The sequence below is a fragment of the Rana temporaria genome, chromosome 4 (genome assembly GCF_905171775.1).
Source record: "Rana temporaria chromosome 4, aRanTem1.1, whole genome shotgun sequence".
Classification (NCBI taxonomy): Eukaryota; Metazoa; Chordata; class Amphibia; order Anura; family Ranidae; genus Rana; species Rana temporaria.
The window spans coordinates 200,575,277-200,600,669 of NC_053492.1; the positions used below are offsets into that span (position 1 = coordinate 200,575,277).

Consider the following 25,393-nt stretch of genomic DNA (forward strand, 5'->3'; position numbering starts at 1 on the left):
AGAGTGCATGTGATCAACAAAGGGCCAATCAGCACTACTACAAGCTTTCCCCAGACACTGATAAGAAGTCAAAAGACTGCTCTAACTGCTGATGAGAAAAGCTATCTAGCAGTTTATATTTACTAAAATAATTGCATTTGCATGTTCTCTGTACTGTGGGAGAACAGATAACGTGAATGCAAGGTCCTGGATTTAGTAACACTTTAAGTCCACACATAGGCCCAGATTCACAAAGCACTTACGCCGACGTATAACAAGATACGCCAACGTAAGTGCAAATGTGCGCCGTCGTATCTGTGCGCCGGACCCACAAACTAAGATGCGCCTATAAACAGGCTTCATCCCACCGACGTAACTTGCCTACACCGGCGTAGGGTGGGCGCACATTTAGGCTGGACGCATGGTGGCGCTCCCATTGATTAGCCATTCAAATATGCAAATGAGTGAAATATGGCGATTCACGAACGTAAGTGCACCCGACGCAGTGCTCGTAAGTTGTACGTCCGGCGTAAAGTTATTCCCCATAAAGGAGGTGTAACCCAGCAGCAGACATGCAAAGGTCTGCACCAGGGAACACAAGCCGGCATATTTTACGTTGGACGTGTCTGGCTGGGTGTAGGTTACGTTCACGCCGTACGCAGTGATCCGGCATAGTTTAGGCATTTATTCCGACGTGGTTGTGAGCATGCGCAGGGGGATGCATCCATGTCTCGGCGCATGCGCAGTTCGTGATACATATCTGTCTGGCGCGCGGCCCATCATTTGCATGGGGTCACGCCTCATTTGCATGGCTCACGCCCACTTCCACCTACGCCGGCGTACGCCTTCGAAACCCAGCGCAGCGTTGGGAGCACTGGCTTGGTGAATTCCATGCTTGCCTCTCTGCACTGCATTGGCGTAGCGCACATTGTTTGTGATACGGCGGCGTAATGTGCGCCCGCTCTCTGTGAATCTGGGCCATAATGTTCACATTTGTATGCTGGGCTGTGTGGGTATGTTTGACTGAATTTTACTGTTGTCTGATGATTGCAGCATTGCATCATGTGATTATTTGACATGAATACAGTTGGTAGAGAAGGATATACAATGCAAGTAATCTTTAGCACCATGATATACTACAGAACAGGTGTTATTGAACCACACATTTAAATAAGTGTGTGTTAGCCCCGTTCACACTGAGGGTGGGTTTGAATTCGTGCAAATTCAGCTGAACTCACACGATTTCAAACCCACATTTCAGTGCGAGTTCGGGGGCAATTTGAAAGACATCTTTGTGGGTTCATGCCCCCAAAGTCGCCAAAAGTAGTGCAGCAACTACTTTTTTGAATCGGTGTGGTGCTGCGCTGCAAAGTCAGCGTCGTAATGATTTGGACGGTGCCATTGCTGGCAATAAGCTCCGATTTGGCATGTGATTTTCCATGTCAAATTGGCCCAATGTGAACGGGGGCTTAGGCCAGGAAGTAATTTATGCAAAAACATGTTAATATGGTGAAATCTAATGTTGCATAACTTAACAATTAAAATTCCACAACTTAAAAAAAAACATGAAAAAAAATTGCAAAGCGCCAATTTTTCTCACTATGCTTAGATGCAGGTTTCCGGTCCAGTTAACTAAATTTCCCACAACTCCCTGGGTTCCTGAATATCCCCAAGAAAGATACGTTTCTCGACAATAGTTGCTTGACAAGTGATCTGCAGCCAAGTGAGAGGTCCTGCACTGTCAGAACTGGCGTGTTGGGAGCCGAACAGGAGCCTTATAGCCTCCCAGATAGCAAGGATAACTTGCCACAGATTTGTGGCAGTGTTGAATTGTAAGACCCCATACGCACTATTCAATTTTCTGCAGATTTTTGTCTTTAGATTTACCAAAACCATATAATGCAAAGGCCTGCCTGACTGCATACAAATTTAAACTCTAAGGCCTAGTACACACGATAGGATTTATCCGCGGATACGGTCCTCCGGACCGTTTCCGCGGATAAATCCTCTGAGGATTTTGATCCGATGGAGTGTACACACCATCGGATCGAAATCCGCGCCGAATTCCCATCGCGATGACGTGTCGCGCCGTCGCCGCGATGATGACGCGGCGACGTGCGCGACGCTGTCATATAAGGAATTCCACGCATGCGTCGAATCATTACGACGCATGCGAGGGATGGGTTCGGACGGATCGATCCGGTGAGTCTGTACAGACCACCGGATCGATCCGCTGGAGCCGATTCCAGCGGATAGATTTCTTAGCATGCTAAGAAATTTTTATCCGCTGGAAATCGGTCGGCCCGAAATATATCCGCAAGATAAATATCCGCTGGATCGTACACACCAGGGGATCTATCCGCTGAAACCGATCCGCGGATCAATTTCAGCGGATCGATCCTCTCGTGTGTACAGGGGGCCTAAGGCCCCGTACACACGACCGGATCTGTCCATTGGGATTTATCCGCGGATCAGTTCCAGCAGACAAATCCGGTCGTGTGTACGGCCTAGAGGACATTTTTCGGCGGACATTTCTCCAGCCGACCGGTTTTCAAGCGGAAAAAATTTCTTAGCATGCTAAGAAATCTATCCGCTGGAAACCTGTCCGTCGGACTGATCCGGTCGTCTGTACATACTCACCGGATAAGTCCAAGCGATCCCCATCCCTCGCATGCGTCAAAGTGATTCGACGCATGCGTGAAAGTATTTACCTTCCAGGGTCGCGCACGTCGCTGCGTATGTTTTCCGCTGAGATTTTGATCTGATGGTGTGTACAGCCCATCAGATCAAAATCGGGAGCAGAAATGTCCGCTGGAAACGGTCCGGCAGACCGTTTTCATCGGATATCCACTCGTGTGTACAGGGCCTAAAGGTTTGACCTCATATTATATGGCTTTGGTAAATCTGAAGACAAAAATCTGCAGAAAATCTAATACATAGTGTGTATGGGGCTAAGGCTGTATTCACATCTATGCAATTTTAGTGCTTTTTGCATTTTGCAGATTTGCACTACAGCCCATTTAACATGGTTTCCTATGGAACACATTCTATAGTACAAATCTGCAAAATGCAAAAAGCACTAAAAATGCCATAGGTGTGAATCCAACCTTAAGTCTGTTAACTTGATACACATTTTCACTGGCAAGTTGAAGCACAAGTTCTTGCTGACACTTTTCCCATTTGTAGCAAATTTGTGTGACAAGTCTCTAGCAAGAGCAAAGTTGCCGTGGTGAGTCTACAGCATGAGCTCTGCAAGTCTACAGCATCAAAATTTAGCTACAGTGACCCCTGTGGTGGGATAACTATTGCACAACATAACTGAACCAGAACTTGCCGAAGACTTTCAGAATGCTTGCAAAGAATGTTGATTTGGAGCAGTGGTCTCAAAGTACCGGCCCGCGGGCCATTTGCGGCCCGCGGACCAGTTATAAATGGCCCCCAGGCAGGGTGGAAGTGAGGGGAGCATCTGGTGGTGAGCCGTTGGTATTACAAGTTATTACCACCAGATGTGAGCTGGCGCCATCTGGTGGTGGCCGTTGGTATTACAAGTTAAGCATTACAAGTTAAACAGCAATTCTAATGTCATTTTACACTATTTTTACTGCCATCTTCTTCCCTCTAATTAGAACCCCCAAAAATTATATATATTTTTTATCCTAACACCCTAGAGAATAAACTAGCGATCGTTGCAATACTTTGCCGTATTTGCGCAGCGGTCTTACAAGCGCACTTTTTTGGGAAAAAATTACACTTTTTTTAATTAAAAAATAAGACAACAGTAAAGTTATCCCCATTTTTTTTAATATTATGAAAGATAATGTTACGCAGAGTAAATTCATACCCAACATGTCACGCTTCAAAATTGTGTCAGCTCGTGGACTGCCGACAAACTTTTTTACCCTTTAAAATCTTCATAGGCGTTGTTTAAAAAAATCTACAGGTTGCATGTTTTAAGTTACAGAGGAGCTCGAATTATTGCTCTCACTCTACCAATCGCGGCGATACCTCACATGTGTGGTTTGAACACCGTTTACATATGCGGTCGCTGCTCAAGTATGTGTTCGCTTCTGCGCGCAAGCTCGTCGGGACGGGGTGCGTTTTCTGGCTCCTAACTTTTTTAGCTGGCTCCTAGATTCCAAGCAAATTTGTCAAACCCTGACTTACACCAGTGCTGGTGGTAATATTGCGCTCCCTGACACCAGTGCTGGTGGTAATAATGTGCTTGCTGACACCAGTGCTGGTGGTAATAATGCGCTCGCTGACACCAGTGCTGTTGTTTTTGAAGTTTGAAAGTTTGCATGCGGCCCCCCATGGCATATGAAAACTTGTCTTGTGGCCCTCAGGTAATTTGAGTTTGAGACCCCTGATTTGGAGTCATGCAATGCAGACTTGCTGCAATTGTGCAACAAACTTGTGAAGCCTGGCAAGTCTAGAACTAGCATGGCAACTCATTTTCATACTTGCAGCACGATTGATTGCTATCTGGGATGCAGGTCCCCTGTAAGACCCAGCTACTGTGGGGAGGCACTCCCTGAATGCTACTAGGGTACTCTAACAAACCCCCCCCCCCCCCACATGCCCTCTAATCTTGGATCCCTACTGCTGTTTACTTGTGTTGCCAGAGCAATGCTGGACTTGACAAAGAGGAATGCTATTTATGAGGATAATCACAAGTAGCTGTTTGTGTTCTCTGCTGTGTTACTGAAGCAGTGATAATCAACTTGACTCTCTGTTGTTATAGACTGCTACAGACACTATGCTATGCAGCCACATGCTACCATGATTGAGTCACATTGAGCCACTAATCATTAAGACAGTTTATGTGCAGTTCAATAGTAGCTAAGAAAAAACAACCTAGGAAGCTAAAAAAATCCCATGTGAATCCTCATACAGAACTCAGTTTGTTTTTTTCTTCCATCGTGAATAGGTATTCCTCCTCCTATCCCCAGTCATCTGTTTCGCCTAACCAGAACAATATAAGATTGGGCATCACAGGCAAACATCAAATGCGCCAAGAATAGAGGTCTATAGAAAATTGACGCACTTTCGAAGATACATCTAGAACTGACCTCCAGTTCTACGTTTATGGATCAAAAGAGAGTGAATTGTAAGCACACCCTACACTAAGGCAACAACAATGGGAACCTAGTCAGATAGCATTAGCATGCAGTCCAACAGCCTCTTATTATACACAGATGTGTGATACTGACAGTGTTCAACATGATGTGTAGATGTCTGGGCTATGCTGATTGAATATGGATCAGTGCATTTCACTTGCTCACATTCAGGCTCTTGCATACCACTGTTGTTTCCTGACATTGTTTTGGAACCAGTCATCTTCTTATCACTGTGTTCAGTGCAAACATACCTGATTCAGAGAAGAGTATGCTCATAAAAACAAATCACATGCAATACACAACACATAAATGTTATGCTCCTTATACCATTGTTTGCGTTTAAAAGTGAATAACAGATGGAAAACCACAGGTGGCCCTCAGTGTTCCACATTCTTTAATTGCTTACACGGCTCTAAATTTGCTTCCTCATTGCATACACATTGATAAACAATACTTTGCATTTCACTGTAGGCAGATTCTAAAGTATTTACTAACTCTGCCTTCCGAATATTGTCTTTTTTTCACACAGCATTACACACATTAGCATAGTGTTATTTACATTTTAGGACTGATTGACTAAAATGACAAGAGGTGATCGCAAGTGAAACTGGGCCTAGTTTACTAAAGTATAAAGTGGGGTGAGGTGAACCTGTGCTATCGTGAAACAACCAGTTGTGTTGGATATGGGACAATTGCCTCCTAGAGATTTATCTGTCTAATTCAACAAAGTAAATGAAAGATCTTCCAGCCACTCTCTGAAATCTAGAAGAAAACGTCAGATCATCTTGGGAGCCCAGGAAACATTACACTACATAGTACAGAAAAACACTAATAGGAACCTAGAGCTACCTTCCCCCCTCGACCCTCCCACCCATATTATGGGATAGCAGACGGGAATAACCTTACCCTTCAACAACTAAGTAAACAATAAATAAATAAATAAGAGACAAAAACCACTGCTGGATTTTAAAGGCCGCGGTTTATTTAATATTGGTTTCAAAATATTGTGATAATTAATATCAACAGCGTGTAAATAAATAATCATCAATATAAAGCTTTTAAAGCTAACCTTGCCATTACAGCTCAGGTTGCCAACACAATTACCCAGCTAGAACAACGGTGCCCAACTTTATAGCAGATAACTTTCCTGGATAACATAATATGAGCATAGCTAGTCCCCCTTTGCTTTTAAAGATTTTTTTTTTTTTTTTTTTTTAAAAAACACTTTATTATATATATATATAAAAATTTTTTTTTTTTTTTTTGCAAAGGTGACACTACCACATACAAATAACCGCGACAAGGTAATTTTGACAAAAAGGGGGAGGGAGGGAGGGAAGAACACCACAGCTCCAAGTCTTCTGAGGCGAATGAGCCTGGACTGGACGGAACCCGCCTTAAATAGCCCAGAACGGGCTATAAACCAACAGGTTCCGACCAGTTTAAACTAGATCTTCCCGGGCTTTCTGACCAGAAGCCCAGGAGGGTCATTCAAAGTTCAAAAAAGCCCGCCAGGTTCCCTCAGAGAGAGGTCACCTGGAGGGCAACTTACTAAATTTAAACTGATCTTTCCCGGGCAAACTACTCAGCCCAGGAAAGGTCACCCAGAGGCCACTGGCCATTCTCCTCACAGGAGGAAGGGGGGAGAACAAACCCCCCCCCCCCCTTCCCAGGAAGAACCACTGTCCCCTGTCGCTCTCCCATGGAGAAAAGGGGGGTAAAATTGCCCCCTTTTCTTGTCATTACCTCCACGTGTGTCCAAACACAACTTTGATTATAATCACTATTACATTATGGCAACTTTACAATTTATTGAGATATTCCGGAATTACCCTGAATACTATCCCCTCTCTAATGCCGCGTACACCCGATCGGAAATTCTGACAAGAAAACCATGGATTTTTTTCCAACTGAATTTTGGCTCAAACTTCTGTTGCATACACATGGTCACACAAACCGCCCGTCTGTCAAGAATGCGGTGACGTACTGTACAACACTATGACGAGCCGAGAAAATTTTAGTTCAATGCTTCCGAGCATGCGTCAAATTGATTCCGAGCATGCGTGTTTTTTTGAGTGTCGAAATTGCATACAGACGATCGGAATTTCCGACAAAAACGTTTCTCAGAAATTCCGACAGAAAAAATTCCGATAGAGCCAACACACGGTGGGAATTTCCGACCAAAAGCTCACATCGGACTTTTCTTGTTGGAATTTCCAATCGTGTGTATGCGGCATAACTACTTTTTTCTTGTTCTTTATTTCTTTCTTTCTTTTTACCTTTTCTCATATCCTTCCCCTTTTTCTCCCCCCGCCCCCTCCTCCTCCCTTCTCTTATACCACCTTAGACCAATAAACCTTAGACCATCTCACCCTCAACATTTCTAACCCTTGGCATTGGTCTCAATAGCAGCTTACACTCACATTGGCATCATTTTACAAAGCTCGCAATATTACTTTACTATTGTAAGAATGTTTCTATGTCGGTGTGTTTTATTTTTTTATTTACTAACATCGAATGGAAAATGGATACTGTACACTGATGGAACCTACTCCATCTGCTATTGTAAACGTACGTAACCACTCATACACAGAGTACTAAGAGTCGGTTCACACTAGGGCGACACGACTTCCAGCGCGACTTTCAGAGGCGACTCCGACACGACTTGAACATGAACCACAGGGCGATCTGGGACGATTTACAACACAACTTGAAGTCGTCTCCAGGACAGGAGACTTTCCAGTGGCCAATAAAACAACAATCAGCTTTGGGAGAGGGAGGGGGAGGGAGATGTTTCCCTGAGAAATGTATGTTATCTTCCTGGAAAGTAGCTTCAGTTAAGACAGTGATCCGACTTCTGAGGCGATTTCCATTGAAATCATTGGGTACAAATCGCCTACAAGTCGGATTGAAGTAGTACAGGAACCTTTTCTGAAGTCGGATTGCCTTGAGTCGTGTGTATTAACACCGCTCCCATTCACTTCCATTGTTTTTCTCTACAGCGCGACTTGGGACGACTTGAGGCAACATGAAGTCGGATCGCAAGTCGCCCCAGTGTGAACCGGCTCTTAGAGTCGTATTTACAATAATGACTCTTGCGAGCCAGTGTCCAGGGCAGTGGTGTTAGAGACTGGGAACAGAATTAAATTGTACAAATTGGTATAAATATTTTGTTGCCTCTTCTGGTCACCTGACCTCTGAACATTTGTGGTTAAATTCAGCAAGGGAACTGTCAGGGAATGGATGTGGAGGGGAATTAAAAGGCATAGATGAAACACTGTCCTTTCTTTTGTGTTTCCCCCCCTGTACGATTGGCACATTCCTTCAGTAGAAAATGTTTGCAATAGTTTTTGCTAAAATAATGAATGTGAAGGGAGCTGCTTTAAGCTCCCTGAGCACATGGGGATGTTGCAGAGGGAAAGATTATGTCTCCCTCTTCCCCCACACCTGGGGTTAATAGGTAATTTGGCCTTGGTGGGCGGGGAGGGTGGCCCCTCCCCTGCACACCTGAAAGGTAAAATCCCAGGTGGATTAGCCAGGGCCCAATGGATAGTTAGGAGCGGGTCACATGTCCCAGGGGAACCTTCTGGAAGGGTAGAAGGTTATTTAAGCCAGGGCAACAGGCTGCAGCAGCCAGAACGCAAGGTGATCCCTACCTGTGAACTCCCTCCCCCCCCTCTCTTGTCACGGCCTAATTATTACTGGTTTCTCTCTTGGTTTGTAATGAACAAGAGGGGTTAGTTAATAATAAAGTGGATCCAACCTGAGTCGTAGTGACTGGGTTGATGAATGGTGGTGGTTAAGTAAATAAGTGATGTGTTATATGGTGTATATATTGAGTTGGTTAATTGTTCAATAAATATGGTCAATTTAAACAAATAATACCAGTAATAAAGGCCTGCGGCCAAGTTTACTCCACCTCCTGCCTCTGAAGTCGTTATTTCAGGTAAAACATTCTGCATACAGTCCCATCACAGGACAGAAGGGGCTGAGCAGTGCATACATTTGATGTGCCTACGACAGCTTGATGTTTAACTGCTTTTTTTTTTGTTATGTATGCGAAATAAAATTCTTCACTTTTGTCCTTTTTTTTTTTTACACTGGAAGTTGCATAGTATATAAATCTTCTCCTTTCCTAAATGCTGGTTTTATTCTGCATGTCGATGTGATGATCAATACCATATCTCTTGTCCTGTATAATGATGTATTTATTTGTATCTGGTCCTATTATATTTGTATGGAGGCTGCATAATACTTCTTCTCTTTTCCTGTATGCTGGTTGTATTTTTTTTTTTTTTAGCATCTGTTACTTTTCTGCATCTATAGACCATACACAGTACTAAATATTGGGGGGTTATTTACCAAAGGCAAATCTACTTTGCACTACAAATGCACTTTCAAGTGCAGTTGCTGTAGATCTGAGGTCAATTGCAGTCGCTATAAATCTGAGGGGGACATGCAAAAAAAACAGCATTTTTGCTTGCACATGGATGATTAACTCAGCAGAGCTTCCCCTAATTTCAGAGCTTCCCCTCAGATCTACAGCAACTGCATATCCTAAGTTATTTTTTTTTAATGCAAGAAGAGACATGTTATATCTGTTCTGTAATAAAGTAGTCTTACCTGCTTCCTCGCAATGCACACTAAGGTGCAAACTCATAGCTTAGTGTACAATTTTAGTATCTGATAAGATGAACGAACTCCCATGCATGCATGGAAGCAAAGCCATTCTGGCCAAGCAAATCAAAATGGCTGAAGATGGGAACCCAGAAGACGATCGGCTGAAGATGTCAGCAGCTGGCAAGGGACTGCATTGCTGGAGTGGAGGTGAGTATAGTTATGCTTTAAGTTCTACCTGTGAACCTCAGTTTAAAGTGAATATATATATATATATATATATATATATATATATATATTGTCAGCACTATATAAATACCCTTTATAAATAAAAAGTAAATAAATAAAACTTTCTTAGTGTTGTTGATCTTCTGCAACCTCTTTGCTGCCACTTGCTGCCTGCATGCATGCTCTCCAGCAATGGCTAAAGCGGTTGTACACCCTTAAAAAAATATATAAAAATTGTAAGGCAAAGGCACAATGAGCTAGTATGCACCACATACTAGCTCTAGCTTATTATGAAATACTTATCTTAGAACGAAGCGCCAGAATCAGAGCTGAGATGTTCTCTCTGTATTTCTTCCGCGTTCCATACTGGTCTAGGAGGTATTCTTTTTACCTACAGCTAAGCCTTATTACATTCTTACCTGTAGGTAAAAATGTGAAAGCAGGGTATACAACCGCTTTAAGGTGATTTGCCTGAAGATGACAACTGTCAAATAGCTTCCTGTAAACGAATGTTCTAAAGATCCTTGCTTCTAGTCCCTATATGCATGACCACTCCAATAAAGCCATTTCTGCTCTCTGGTCATGTGGCTGCCCTTCCGATGTTATGAGGAACAATGCAGTACCAGCAGCAAGGACCATGGATAAGGGGGTACCACCGGTCCTCCTGTATAGGGTATAGGCCAGCAAGGGCAGCAGGGTGAATTGGATGTTGGCAGTGAGGGTGATCTGCGCTGCCAGGTGGCAATTACTGGTTTTAATCCCCTGTAGGCAACAGCTGAAAGCTGGCTTTTCTCCTCTTCCTCCCTTTGGCTTTCAGCTGCTGCAAAGAGAGCAATATAGGGGATCAGCTCCAGTAATTGCCCCCCAATGGTCACCTTCCCTGTGCACTATTTATTTCCCCCTACTGGCCAGGCCCCACATGCAGTGCTGCCCGATTCCCTCCCCTCCTTCCCACCGGCAGCTGCAAGCACGCAATAGGATCTTTCAAGATGGAGAGTGGGGGAAGGGTCCAGTAAATATGTCATATTTACCAGCCCCTTCCTTTCCTGTATGAACACAATGAGTAATCGGTACTGATCACTGAGTGAGTGAGTGAAAAACTTATATAGCGCAACACATGCGAACTGAATCGCCTCTGAATCGTCACTGTGTTCCGCCTCTGGACCCCTTTACATTACACAGCACCCTGCATCACTGGACCCCTTTACATTACACAGCACCCTGCAACTCTGGACCCCTTTACATTACACAGCACCCTGCATCACTGGACCCCTTTACATTACACAGCACCCTGCACCTCTGGACCTCTTTACATTACACAGCCCCCTGCATCACTGGACCCCTTTAAAATTACACAGCACCCTGCATCACTGCACCCCTTTTACATTACACAGCCGCCTGCACCTCTGCACCCCTTTACATCACATAGCCCCCTGCACCTCTGGACCCTTTTACTCTACACAGCCCTCTGCACCCCTTTACATTACACAGCACCCTGCATCACTGCACCCCTTTTACATTACACAGCCACCTGCACCTCTGGACCCCTTCATGTTACACAGACCCCCCTTCAGTGCAGTCACCCCCCCCTTAGTGCAACCCCCCCTCAGTGCAAATCCCCCCCTCAGTGCAACCCCCCCTCAGTGCAAACCCCCCCTCAGTGCAAACCCCCAGTGCAAACACCCCCCCTTAGTACAACCCACCTGCCTCAGTGCAAACCCCCCTTAGTGAAAACCCCCTCAGTGCAAACACCCCCTTAGTACATCCCCCCCACCCCTTCAGTGAAATCCCCCCAGGTGCAAACACCCCCCTCCCCATTCTGTACCTCAGATCATCGCAGGCAGCGCCACGGCACATGGACAGAAGGTCCCCTCTGCCCCTCCCCCTCTGTACACACAAACAGAGAGGAGAGGGCTATGCCTGTGTGCCGACTGCCGACCACCGCTAACAGCCCGTGGCTGTGAGAGGAGGGGATGGATGGTGCTGCGGTGTCACCCCGCAACCCCCCCTCCTCTTGTACTGCGGAGCTCGGCGCTCCGATTCCGCGGCGCTCATCGCTGCAGTGGCGGGGGGGAGCCGCCCCCCCCCCCACATGTCAGCTAAAAAAAATATATATATATATATATATTTTTTTTTTTTTTAATCGGGATGGTGTCACCCCTCTAGTGGGTGTCACCCGGGGCGGGCCGCACCCCCCGCACCCCCCTAGCAACGCCTCTGTGTGTTCTTTCATACCTGAAGCATTGGCTGTTTGGGGGCCCATGTCAAGCTGTCTGTATGGGGCCCCTTGGTTCCTAATTGATGTTGACGATGACTATGAAGGTTTAAGGACTGGAGTGGGAGTGAAAACAAGCACCAGCTGCCATGGGGTGGGATGTGGGCTAATGGATATTTGTTCACAATTTACATGATTTAAGCAAACAGGTGATGTTGCTCTGCCTCTAGATAAAAAAAAAATGCTAGCGATACCCTGTAGTAATATCATTGCATTACAATTTCAGTTTCTATCATTCTTCTCTTGTTTAGCCTTGGCTCCCCATTCTTATTTCATTTAGTTTTTATTACATTTTGCAGAAATATTCCCTGTACATTTCTACTGTCAGTTCTCCTGGTTTTGTTATAAACCTGTAGAATATTTGAACACTAGATTGAAGATTGGGAAGGGATATCCTTCTTCTAAGGGTTAAATCTAGGACAAATGTGACAGTCATGGCTGTGATGTATTGATTTTTACTGATATCATTTGTGAGGTCAGATCTCTATCCTGGGAATGAGGTTAAGGATGATGTACCTTCCAATCATCATAAATGTCACATAGTGGGCTTACTGGAATTGGCAGAAGGGAAGTTCTTCCCGGGTAAGAGCTGTTCTTTATGAAACACATAAAAAAATGGAAACGCATGCTCCCTTTCATCTAGCAGTGGCAGGCACATACAGGTATCCTTATGCAGTTTTTAAAGGTTTACATTTGTAACAGTGGGGACAATTCACTAAGTGATATTTTACCACATCCGAGTATGCGGTAAAATAACGCACAAAGTTTTGAAAAAAAAAAAACTGCAATCCATGAAGAAACTCTCCTTAAAATCTTGCATGCGTTATCTTTCCGAAGTATGCCTTAAATACCGCATGAAACCACGCATGATATGATGACTTTCCCAAAAAAGTGTGAAGCCTCGTACATACGATCAGTCCATCCGATGAGAACGGTCTGATGGACCGTTGTCATAGGTTAACCGATGAAGCTGACTGATGGTCCGTCGCGCCTACACTCCATCGGTTAAAAAAACTATCGTGTCAGAACGCGGTGACGTAAAACACAACGACGTGCTGAAAAAAATGAAGTTCAGCGCTTCCAAGCATGCGTCGACTTGATTGTAAGCATGCGTGGATTTTTAACCGATGGTTGTGCCTTCTAACGATCGTTTTTTTCCCATTGGTTAGGAATCCATAGGTTAAAGCAAGTTGGCCGTGGTCCTCTGGTTAACCTATCGTGTGTACGAGGCTTAAGACTGCAAGCAATTTAGTCATGGCTGGTATGGCATGGCTTCTCTGGGTTGAGGGCTCAAGGTACCCTATGAGTTGGGTACAAAGCTCCATGGTAAGTTGCTGGGATAACCTGAACTTCTGCAGGGTATCAGCACCTGTGAATTGATCCAGCAGTGTGCGCTTCTTTAAGCTTTTTTCCTTTAAAAGGACCACTCGAGATCTTCTCCTCCTCCTCTTCTGCATTGCTTTAAATTCCAGGAGACTGGATTCAAAGGGCTCCATCCTCTTTGCTATGCCACCTGACAGCCTCCAGAAATAACTCCTGAAATCTAGATGATACCTGATCCAGCTTGCACTTTCCTGACTGTTTTTTAACCAATGACTGGGGGGGGGGGTCTGACCATTGCCATAGTTATCGCAAGCTTGGATCAGTACTTAATTACCGCATGCATTTATTTATGTCCGTGAATTGACTTTAATACCTTTTTATGCAGTATTTGACAAGCGTTTTTGGTGTTTGCGCTAAATAGCGCATACGAGCAATAGTGAATTTACATTTTCATTATCGCATGCGTTAAGTGGTCACGTGACCATCACACTGACAATTGCACGGTCGTGTGATGCTGTACCCAAAACAAAATTGATGTGCTTTTTCCCCACAAATAGAGCTTTCTTTTGGTGGTATTTAATCACCTCTGCGTTTTTGTTTTTTTTGCTCTATAAACAAAAAAAAGAGCGACAAAACCCAACCTTTTTTTACTTTTTGCTATAAAACTTCCCCCCCCCCCAAAAAATGTTATTCATAATTTTAGGCCAATATGTATTCTATTTTTGGTAGCGATCAGTGATTTTTAACGGGACTGTGACATTGCGGCAGACACATCAGACACCTAACTGACATTTTTGACACTTTTTTGCGAACCAGTGACATTATTACAGTAATCAGTGCTAAAAATATGCACTTTTATTTTAATAATGACACTGGCAGGAAAGGGATTAACATCAGGGGCGATCAAGGGGTTAAATGTGTTCCCTGTTTGTGTTTTCTAACTGTATGGGGGGACTGTGTGACTGGGGAAACACACAGATCCATCTTCCTGCTTAGCAGAAAGATAGGATCTGTGTGATCTCCCCTGTCAGAACGGAGATCTGTCTTGTTTGCACAGACAGATCCCAGGCAGATCACAGGCAGATCCCCGTTCTGTCACTCTGGGCAACGATCGCCGGTAGACCCACTGATTGCCTCCCCGCTGGCCAATGGGAGCGCACGCACGCCCACAAAATTGATTTCATGAGCCGCCGTACACCTATGGCGATTTGTGGGAACGAGCCAACCTGCCGCAGTGTAGTGACAGCGGCTGGTCGGCACGCGGTTAATTAGTAAACCTTAATGATGAAGGTAACACATGATGATGGTAATAACATTTTGCTATCAGCATGTTTATGTTGCTATACTGTATAAGGGAATACAGTTTCCCCTTTATTTTCAAACCTACAGAAAATGATGTTTGAACGTTGATTCTTTGTTTATTGGGGCTACACAGATAGTTCTTGATTCAATCCAACCAATAAAAGAGACACTCTCCCATTGCAGTGTAAAACTAAATTTACAGATGATAGGCATTACTGAAATATCCGGAACGAAGCCTGTTGTGTATATAATATCTGAATAATTAAATGCTCACAATGCCAGTACTATGAAAAGTATTTTTCTCTATGATCTACCCATCAGACGGTCAATAGTTGATGGAAATATCTGCCTATTTAATAGACTACCCAGAAAGATTTAATTTTCTAATGCAGCATAAAATGAAAATGGAATATGTGCGGTTCTTTGGAAGGTCACAAAAGCCTAACCTGAGATTGGTGTCCGAATAGTGCAGCATGTCAGTCTGTATATTTCACTGAGCAGCATGCAAAGGAAGGTAAAGTGAAGTTAGGGCTCTGGCTCGTCTCTGCTGGGTCCAGGAAGGAAGAAGGGAGGGGGATAGTTTGAAAGAGCCAACTAAGAGGGGGGTTCTGGCAAGCTCCGCAAAAGGTTGCAGCGACCTTCAGAATCACTTTATAGATTATCTTTTTTCATACTGTATAATTTGTTCTAATGTCTTGGCTGGCTTCCCTCATAAGCACAGGCCAAGTGGTAGAGAAGTAGAAGCAGAGAAACATTTCAGAACTGTGAGAGAAATGATGGGAGAGAGCAACAAAGGCAGTCTGCAAAGAAATATATACGTCAGATCAATGACCGTGGAGAAACATTGCAATTAGCAGAAATGTTACCATTAGTTTGACTTTACCAAAACAGAAAAAGCAGAGGTGCACCAATGGTGACATTATCACTTAAAGAACTGATTAGAGCAAATGATATAAACCTCACACAACTGTGCTACACTGTGTTAGTTACCTTTTTCTATTGCAATACTGGGCCATATTCTGAGTATAGTTACGACGGAGTATCTCAGGATACTCCGTCGTATCTCTCTTTTTTGACCCGCGTATCTATGCGAGTGATTCCTAGAATCATTTTCGCATAGATACGCTGAAGATCCGACATGTGTAAGTCACTTACACTGTCGGATCTTAAATGTAATTACCCAGCCGGCCGCTAGGTGGCGTTTACGTTCAGGTCTCATTTGTTTATGCAAATGAGCCTGATACGCCGATTCCCGAACAAATTCGCGTCGCGTAACCGTAGCTTACGTCGTTTGCGTAAGTGTAAGGTTACCCCTGCTATATGAGGGGTAACCTTACGCCAGTCCCACGTAGGCCATGTTAAGTATGGCGTCGGGTCTGCGTCGTCTTTTCCCGTCGGGTACGTCGTTTCCCTAAGTCGTTCTTGAATACGACTTTACGTCAATGACGCACACATCGGCGTCATTGACGTTTTCCGCCGAGAACTGGAGCATGCGCACTGGGCTATTTTTAGCCCGGCGCATGCGCAGTTCAATCGAAACGGGGGCGCGCTTAATTTAAATACAAGCCGCCCCCTTGGAATTACGCGGGGATACGCCGGGCCAATTACACTACGCCGCCCCAAACTACGGAGCAAGTGTTTGGGGAATACAGCACTTGCTCCTGTAAGTTGGGGCGGCGTAGTGTAAATAGCTTACGCTACGCCCGCCTCAACTCTACAAGAATATGGCCCACTGACTTTTTATCTCCAATAGTTTTTATTGAAAAAGGAATATTACAACAAAACAGAAGCATCGCCACAGATTCATAAAGCGTTAACAAACACCAGAAAGGTCCCGATCACAATAGATAACACAATATAGCGTTTGGCAGAAACATTGTAAGAAGAAACATTAGAAAAATTCCAGGATATAACACGAAGTGCATTCCAGCATGAATAATCAATGACACAACCTTAGGAGGCCCAAGACCTGCTGGCCAAGGGTCCCGGATCTGGAAATCCCAAATCCATCTTGCTGACAATATTACTATTTAGACGGAAGGACCCACGTTAAAGAGCTTCTGTAAGGAAGATAGAGATAAAAAGAAAAAAGCAGAAATAGAGATAGAAAAGAAAAGAAGAAAAAGAAAAGAAGAAAAGAGAGGGGACAGATAAGAGAGCAACCGACCAGCACCCAGAAATCATTCAGATAGAACCGTATCTCATGTCTCAATACTTTTAAGTATTATTACTGATATTGATACCTATATAAAGGGTTTATTAATCCTCTGGGCCACCTTAGATTTAATCAATCTACCAGTATATCATAACTCAGTAGAAACTGTAAAGAAGCCTTAACTTGTGTTTGCTGATTGAAATTTTCATTGGCCTCTATGAATTGAGTAAAATTCTATCTCCTGGTCATATGGATCTCCTTGAACAGCCAGGAATTGCTTGACATGAGGTTATTTACTTTGTGGCCTGTTTATAATAGGTCAAAAATTATATTGCGTTGTGTTTATTGGGCATTATTGATCTCTACAATGTTCAAAAAAGTCAACGATGGACTTCGTGCACAATTTATTTCTTGAAAATCAAGTGGTCCAGTTTATAGTAGAAATCTAACCTGTTTCAGCTTTTAAAGCCTTATGCCGCGTACACACGTACTCATGGCGTGAAAAACAACATTTTTTAAAATGGTCATTAAAAATGATCGTGTGTAGGCTTCAGAATATTTTTCATGACGTGAAAAATGGGCATTAAAAATTTAGAACATGCTCTATTTTTTCACGTTGTTTTTCACGTCGTGAAAAACGGTCGTGTGTAGGCTTTAACGACGTGGAAAAAACACGCATGCTCAGAAGCAAGTTATGAGACAGGAGCGCTCGTTCTGGTAAAACTAGCATTCGTAATGGAGATAGCACATTCGTCACGCTGTAACAGACTGAAAAGCACGAAGACTGAAAAGCGCGAATCGTCTCTCACCAAACTTTTACAAACACGAAATCAGCAAAAGCAGCCCCAAGGGTGGAGCCATCTGAATGGAACTTCCCCTTTATAGTGCCGTCGTACGTGTTGTACATCACTGCGCTTTGCTTGAGCATTTTTTTTTCACGATCGTGTGTAGGCAAGGCAGGCTTGACAAGAATCACGTCGGGAAAAAAAGTAGTTTTTTCTAGACCATTAAAAAAGGTTGAGTGTACGCAACATTAGACCCTTTGCGCACTTAGGGCGTATTGCAGGTGCTTTAGATTTAAAAACAGCACCTGCAATCCACCCTTAAACAGATGCACCATTGTCTCCAGTGTGAAAGCCTGAGGGCTTTCACACTGGAGGGTTGCGCTAGCAAGACAGTAAAAAAAAAGTCCTGCTAGCCGCATCTTTGGAGCGGTGAAGGAGCGGTGTGTTTACCACTCCTTCACCGCTGCTGCCCATTGAAATCAATGGGACAGCGCAGCTCTACCGCAATAGGACAGTGCATTGCGGGAGGTCTTAACCCTTTCTCGGCCGCTAGCGGGGGGTAAAACTGCCCGCTAGCAGCCGAAATGCGCCGCAAATCCGCCCATAGCGTCGGCGGTAAAAATAGCAGAGTGGCTCAGTGTGAAAGGGCTTTTACTCATCATAATTTAGCCTTCTGCTGCAAACTGGACAAGTTGATTTTTAACCACTTCCCGACCCCCGCATGTACATATACGTCCACAATATGGCACGTACAGGCACATGGGCGTACACGTACGTCCTCGCCTATTAGCGGGTGGGGGGTCCGATCGAGACCCCCCCCGCTACATGCGGAGGTCGGGTCCGCTCGGGGAGCGATCCGGGACCACGGCGCGGCTATTTGTTTATAGCCGCTCCGTCGTGATCGCTCCCCGGAGCTGAAGAACGAGGAGAGCCGTGTGTAAACACGGCTTCCCCGTCCTTCACTATGGCGGCGCATCGATCGCGTCATTCCCTTTATAGGGAAGACACGATCGATGACATCATTCCTACAGCCACACCCCCAAACAGTTGTAAACACATACTAGGTGCACCCTAACTCCTACAGCGCCACCTGTGGTTAACTCCCAAACTGCAACTGTCATTTTCACAATAAAGAATGCAATTTAAATGCATTTTTTGCTGTGAAAATGACAATGGTCCCAAAAATGTGTCAAAATTGTCCGAAGTGTCCGCCATAATGTCGCAGTCACGAAAAAAATTGCTGATCGCTGCCATTAGTAGTAAAAAAAAAATAAAAAATAAAAATGCAATAAAACTATCCCCTATTTTGTAAACACTATAAATTTTGCGCAAACCAATCGATAAACGCTTATTGCGATTTTTTTTACTAAAAATAGGTAGAAGAATACGTATCGGCCTAAACTGAGGAAAAAAAATGTTTTTATATATGTTTTTGGGGGATATTTATTACAGCAAAAAGTAAAAAATATTGCTTTTTTTTCAAAATTGTCGCTCTATTTTTGTTTATAGCGCAAAAACTAAAAACCGCAGATGTGATCAAATACCACCAAAAGAAAGCTCTATTTGTGGGGAAAAAAGGACGCCAATTTTGTTTGGGAGCCACGTCGCACGACCGCGCAATTGTCTGTTAAAGCGACGCAGTCCCGAACTGTAAAAACACCTTGGGTCTTTAGGCTGCATATTGGTCCGGGGCTTAAGTGGTTAATAAACTCTGCAGATTATATATGGACGCCAATGTTGACTTTTTCAAGCACCTAAGGGGATAGGGCTGACAGGTCCCCACTCCCCAGCTATGACGATAATAGTAAGGAGCGGGGGGAGTTAAGCTCATTTGTTTGGTGAGATCTCTACAATGTTGTCTATTTATAAAGTTGTTCTCTGTAATAACTACATTATTTGTTAAAAATTTAATTTGCTACAATTTAAATACAATACGGAATGCCGAAGTGTAATCCAGGCATACCAGTTAAAAAATGCTGAAATGGGGCAAGCATACCCACCTTGAAAAAAGTCTACTTGGTAACAACATATTTTGCTTTTTTTTTGTCTATTGCAAACATACTTTTACACAGAAGTGATATGACTGGTTCTACATGTGTAGCATTCAAATACAAGTATTAAGCATGTTGAACATTCTTTGGACAAGTGCCTTCCCTTCCTGTGGTTTTCTGTAAGACTTTCTGTCTGGACACAAACTTTAATATCCTAGCTGTTTTTTAAGGCTCCATTTTTTTTCTATTGCTGCCAGTAATTTCTTTTTTCAAACCGCTGCTGTTCCTGACTCCCTGCTGGCTGCAAAGCATTCTGGGTCAATTAGGCAGCAGCAGGAAAATATGAGAAGTAGCAGCAGGAAAAGGAAATGAACATCCCAAAATTCATCCAAAAACTATTTGTTCTGAGAAAGTTTGATTTAGAATGTGTGACATTTCAAGTATAGTCACCATTTTTTCAAGTTTTTTTTTTTTTACTGTTGTAGATTTGTTTAAAGTGGAATTTTACCTGAAACATATTGTTTTGTTTTGAATAGAGTGAGGAAAAGATAGAACCCTTGGTGGATTGTTTATTTTTTTTTGTTATTTATTTTTATGTTGAGGCAATGTCCCCCTTATTTCCTGTACACATCTTTTCTAGTTGTTGACATGAGTGTGTCCCCAGTGGGAGAATTTTCCTCACCTCCTGGTCCAGTGTGTTGTGGAAATTTGTATTTAATATGTATTGTCATAGTGTCACCCAGTATTAGTACTTCCGCAACCCGCTCTAAAAGAGCTGACTGGGGCAGTCTGAGACTGGTTGAATCTCGTCTGGAAGTAGAAAATTATTTAAGGTTGGAATGTGATGTTTGCGGCGTGGGCCCTCTGTGCATTAGCGAGGACGATCGTTGAGGAGTGGATATGCTCACTCCGCAAGGACATTAGTGGTTATAGGCGGATGTGCGCTCTTGTCTCTGCTGTGTCTGATCAGCATGGTCAGGATTCATAGCGCACGCCTGTAGATAGCCCCCATCCCACCTACAATAATGGTATAATCTGAATATGCATTATTCTATGGAATGGCGCAAAATAAGGATTCCAATCAGCGGTAATATGAGAGCTTGTGAGCGTTTTTGGAGTCGGGGAGGGCGTCAATGTTTTAAAAGCAATAAGGCTTTGTTTGCTACAAGGCATACATGCATTTCCTGCCCAGACACGCCCATAAGACTTTAGCCAGCATTGAATTCATTGTATGTATTGTATTCATGTATTGTATTCATTGTATAGGACATCCTGTTAGAGGGGTGTCCTTATATGGTGCTTGCTGTGTTGAGGGGACATCCTGTGATGACCACTCCCATGGGGGAGGTGATTAGCTGCACTTCCTGTTTGTGGAAATAAAAGGAGCTGTGATTAGCTGGGCAGCCAGATGATGATGGCGGCGATGGCGACGGTTTCTACCCTCCCCGCTCTTACAAAAATATTTTTTAAAGAATAATAGACGCACTGGGGGAGATTTACTAAAACTAGAGAGCGCAAAATTTGGTACAGCTTTGCATAGAATCCAATTGGCTTTCAAGTTTTATTGTCAAAGCTTAAAGGGTATGTAAAGGTAATTTTTTTTTTTAAATAACAAACATGTTATACTTACCTCCACTGTGCAGCTCGTTTTGCACAGAGTGGCCCCAAACCTGGTCTTCCGGGGTCTCTCTGCGGCTGTCTCGGCTCTCCCTTGCAAGAACTCATCACCTTCATGCGAGCGAGCTTGCATGGTGGTGAGTTGTTGCGGGCGTGCTCCTGTGATACAGCCGGCGGCCATAGCCGATCACTGTATCACTCGGCCCCGCCCCCGGCGTGCCGCGTCATTGGATGTGATTGACAGCAGCACGAGCCAATGGCTGCGCTGCTTTTAATCATCCAATGAATTTGCAAAGAAGCCTGGCCGAGAAGCAAGCGTGTTCATGGCGCGGGACTTTTGAGGGGTCAGGTAAGTAAACGGGGGGCGTTTAATAAGATTACATAGTAATATAAATTAAATGTTTTGCAACTACTTAGTAGCCAGGTCTAGAAAGGCCTAGCACATTTATCAGGATAATCTAAACTTGTTAAACCTGAGCTCCATCCAGAAGGGGAAGCTCCACTTTTTTGTTTCCTCCCCCCTTTTCTGCCACATTTGGCACCTTTCGGAGAGATGGGGGGAGGCGAGTACCTGTTTTTGACAGGTACCCATTCCTACTTTCAGGTGACCTCTCTGTGGCTAGGTTCAGCCCCCCTCCCTTCCCAGCTGCCGGGCCATCACAAAGTGCAATGCACTTCGCCAATGCACAGTAGGGAACCAGCTGTGAAGCCGCAAGGCTTCACTGCCAGTTTCCCTTACAAGGAATGGTGGCGGAGCACCCGAAGGCCAAGTGAAAAATCGTCTGGGGTGTGCCGACATTACAGGATCCCTGGACAGGTAAGTGTCCCATTATTAAAAGTCAGCAGCTACAGTATTTGTATTTTTTTGGTGGGGAGGCTGGAGCTTCACTTTAAATTATGTGGGTATGTTACTAACATAAATTGCCACTACAACACACTTCTTTGCATCTGAGCCTATGAACAGGTCCAGTTGTTAAACCATACATCAGTAGAATTTAGTTTAAATATTTCGTTTTTTTAAACATTCGTTCAATTTTGCAATGATTTGTGGGGTCAAATAGATTTTTGTACCGACGAGAAAATTTAAAGGAGCATGATTGTGGGTTTTGTTTAAATGAACAAAATTGTAACTGTGAATCTGGTATTCGTTGTGGAAAGATCATACATCGTATAAAAAATATGTTTAATACAACTAGATTTCCATCCAAATAGCAGGTCTGGATAAAATATTAAGAGCTTTCAAACACATTAGTTGACTCATGATGCAAGAAAGAACGATTTTTCGTTCAAATGGAAATCTAATAATATTTATACAGTCTCCTAGAATGTCAGGAACTTACCCACAGAACAAGGCCCCTCTACTGAAACGTATTAAAGAGGGGGATTTTGAAGGTGTAGATAGGAGGACTGGGAACCCAGGAGGCAATTAACACACAACCATCCATCAAATCCCCTAACCTGAGTCACAAAATTCTTTGCTAAACTGAAGATTTCCATTATACACCATCAGTTTATGGACTTCTCCAGCAATTTACAGAACACTCATTCATATAAGTAGATACTGCTCCATGGGTAGGCAGAGTAAAAGTAATGTTGCCTATAAAAGCGTATAACCAGAACAGCTTAGAAATTTAAGGCATATGACAGACTTTTCTTCACGTTTATCTCTGTAAGAGCTTTCATAAATCCCGAAATGAAAGTCTTGTTCTGGTTATCTCTTGAAAGAAAAGTAATGATAAGCACCTATACTTATAAAAATAATTAAAAGCATATTTTTCATTCATGCATTTACTCAGTAGCTAGAAATAACCCCTTCCTAGGATCTGTATCCTGCACAAAAGAGTCACCAGTTCTTTCCATACATAATACTTTTTTTTCCCCTAACAGATTGACCAAGATGGCCTAACGTTGCCAGAGAGAACTCTGTATTTAGGACAAGATGAAGACAGTGAAAAGGTACAATAGTAAATAATAAATTTCACTTGCTAATTCAAAAAATCCAATTCTGTTTCAAATAACTATTTTTTCAAGTTTAATTATTGAGTAAACTTGTAAAAATAATGTGATCATTGTCAGTATGAAGAAAGACAGTTCCATTAGAGAATCGAATTATAAGGATTTAGCTGTCAGCTATGATGCAAAATGTATTCATTACGAAAATAAATTTAGAAACAAAATCATCTGAATGTTAGCTTTCATTGAAAAAATGTTTAAGAAATCTGTGTTAATATGGTTTCAATTTACAGAATTTATTTTGTATGCACTGTTAGTTCTACATTAAGCCTTGCTTTGTTAAACACCATAGATACTGGCTGCTTACAAGGTTTTCATGCAGAAGATACTCAGTCTCTTAGGAGTGGAAGATATAGAGAAAAAAGTACAAGAAATTCTGCAACTGGAGCAGGACCTGGCCAACGTAAGTGTTGCCTATTTAATTAATGTCCTATGTGATTTGTTGTAAACTCCCTTGTAACATGTCTTTCCATCTTGCATTAGATCACAATTTCAGAATTTGATGACATCAGACGTGACGTCAGCACCATGTACAGCAAGGTTACCATATCTCAGCTTCAGCAAATTGCCCCAGATGTAAGATCTCTTAAAATCATAATATTATAGAAAAGAATGAAAATAAATGCATGTGTTTTAAAGTAAAGACAACTATGATGTATCAGAAGGCAAACAAAAGACTGAATGTGATAATGGTACAGACCAAATTGTGTTTATACTGGTGTGGCTAGATAGCCATATATAACCCATTGGTTAATATTTTTTTTTTATAGTGTATGTATATCTAGCATATGTTTTTAGTTTTGTATTGTGCAGGGAAAACCTGAAATATATGTCAGATTTGTTTTGTAGGCTATGCCCTTGTTGTCTATGTAATGGAGCACTGGGGCCTGAAATGATGGGAAATTTAAACGTAAATAGAACGTGAGATGAGTTTTTCCACTGGGGACACCTATTTCCCAGTGACAACTGTTTGAGAAAGGATTTACCCTTACGTTACAGATATTTCCTCTCACTTCCTGTTGTATCTCTAGAACAGGAAGTGAAAGGTTAACTCCATAACATGATACAGAAATTGAATAAAAAATTATCCAAAGCTTACAAAAAAAGAAAGAAAATTTAAGTGCTTAAGGGTTAAGTTGCCCTTCTGACATCCTCGCCTCTTTTAGGCAGATTATTTTTTATTTTTCCTTAGTCCTGGTGGAGAGCCAAAGATAGCAACCCAGTATTTCTTCATTGGACTGTAGGGGATAACATAAATTGTCAGGAGTCAGCATAGGAGATTACTAGATATATATGTAGCTACACCAAAAAACTGTGATATACAGTTATATAAAAAGTTTACGCACCCCTGTTAAAATGTCAGGTTTCTGTGATGTAAAAAAATGAGACAAAGATAATCAAAGGTGGAAATCAAACTTTTTCCACCTTTAATGTGACCTATAAACTGTACAACTTAATTAAAAGACAAACTGAAATCTTTAAGGGGGGGGGGGGTAAAAAAAATAATAATAATGTGGTTGCATAAGGGTGCACACCCTCTTATAACTGGAGATGTAGCTGTGTTCAGAATTAAGCAATCACATTCAAACTCATGTTAAATGGGAGTCAGTACACACCTGCCATCATTTAAAGTGCCTTAGATTAACCCCAAATAAAGTTCAGCTGTTCTAGTAGGTCTTTCCTGACATTTTCTTAGTCGCATCCTAGAGCAAAAGCCATGGTCCACAGAGAGCTTCCAAAGCATCAGAGGGATCTCATAATTAAAAGGTATCAGTCAGGAGAAGGGTACAAAAGAATTTACAAGGCATTAGATAAACCATGGAACACAGTGAAGATAGTCATCATCAAGTGGAGGAAATATGGCACAACAGGGAGATTACCAAGAACTGGACATCCCTCCAAAATTTATGAAAGGAACAAAATAAATCTGGTAAGGGAGGCTGCCAAGAGGCCTACAGCAACATTAAATGAGTTGCAGGAATATCTGGCAA

The 25,393-nt window shown here is 42.9% G+C and overlaps 1 protein-coding gene across 1 annotated transcript in view; it reads left to right on the plus strand.

The window, feature by feature from the left end:
* The window catches only part of ECEL1 (endothelin converting enzyme like 1), a 153,504-nt gene that overhangs the window by 53,931 nt on the left and 74,180 nt on the right, over positions 1-25,393 (plus strand). Inside the window, exons 3-5 of the mRNA XM_040349682.1 lie at positions 23,277-23,345; positions 23,695-23,805; positions 23,886-23,978. Of these exons, the coding sequence (XP_040205616.1) occupies positions 23,277-23,345; positions 23,695-23,805; positions 23,886-23,978 (273 nt within the window). The remainder of the gene's footprint in view (positions 1-23,276; positions 23,346-23,694; positions 23,806-23,885; positions 23,979-25,393) is intronic.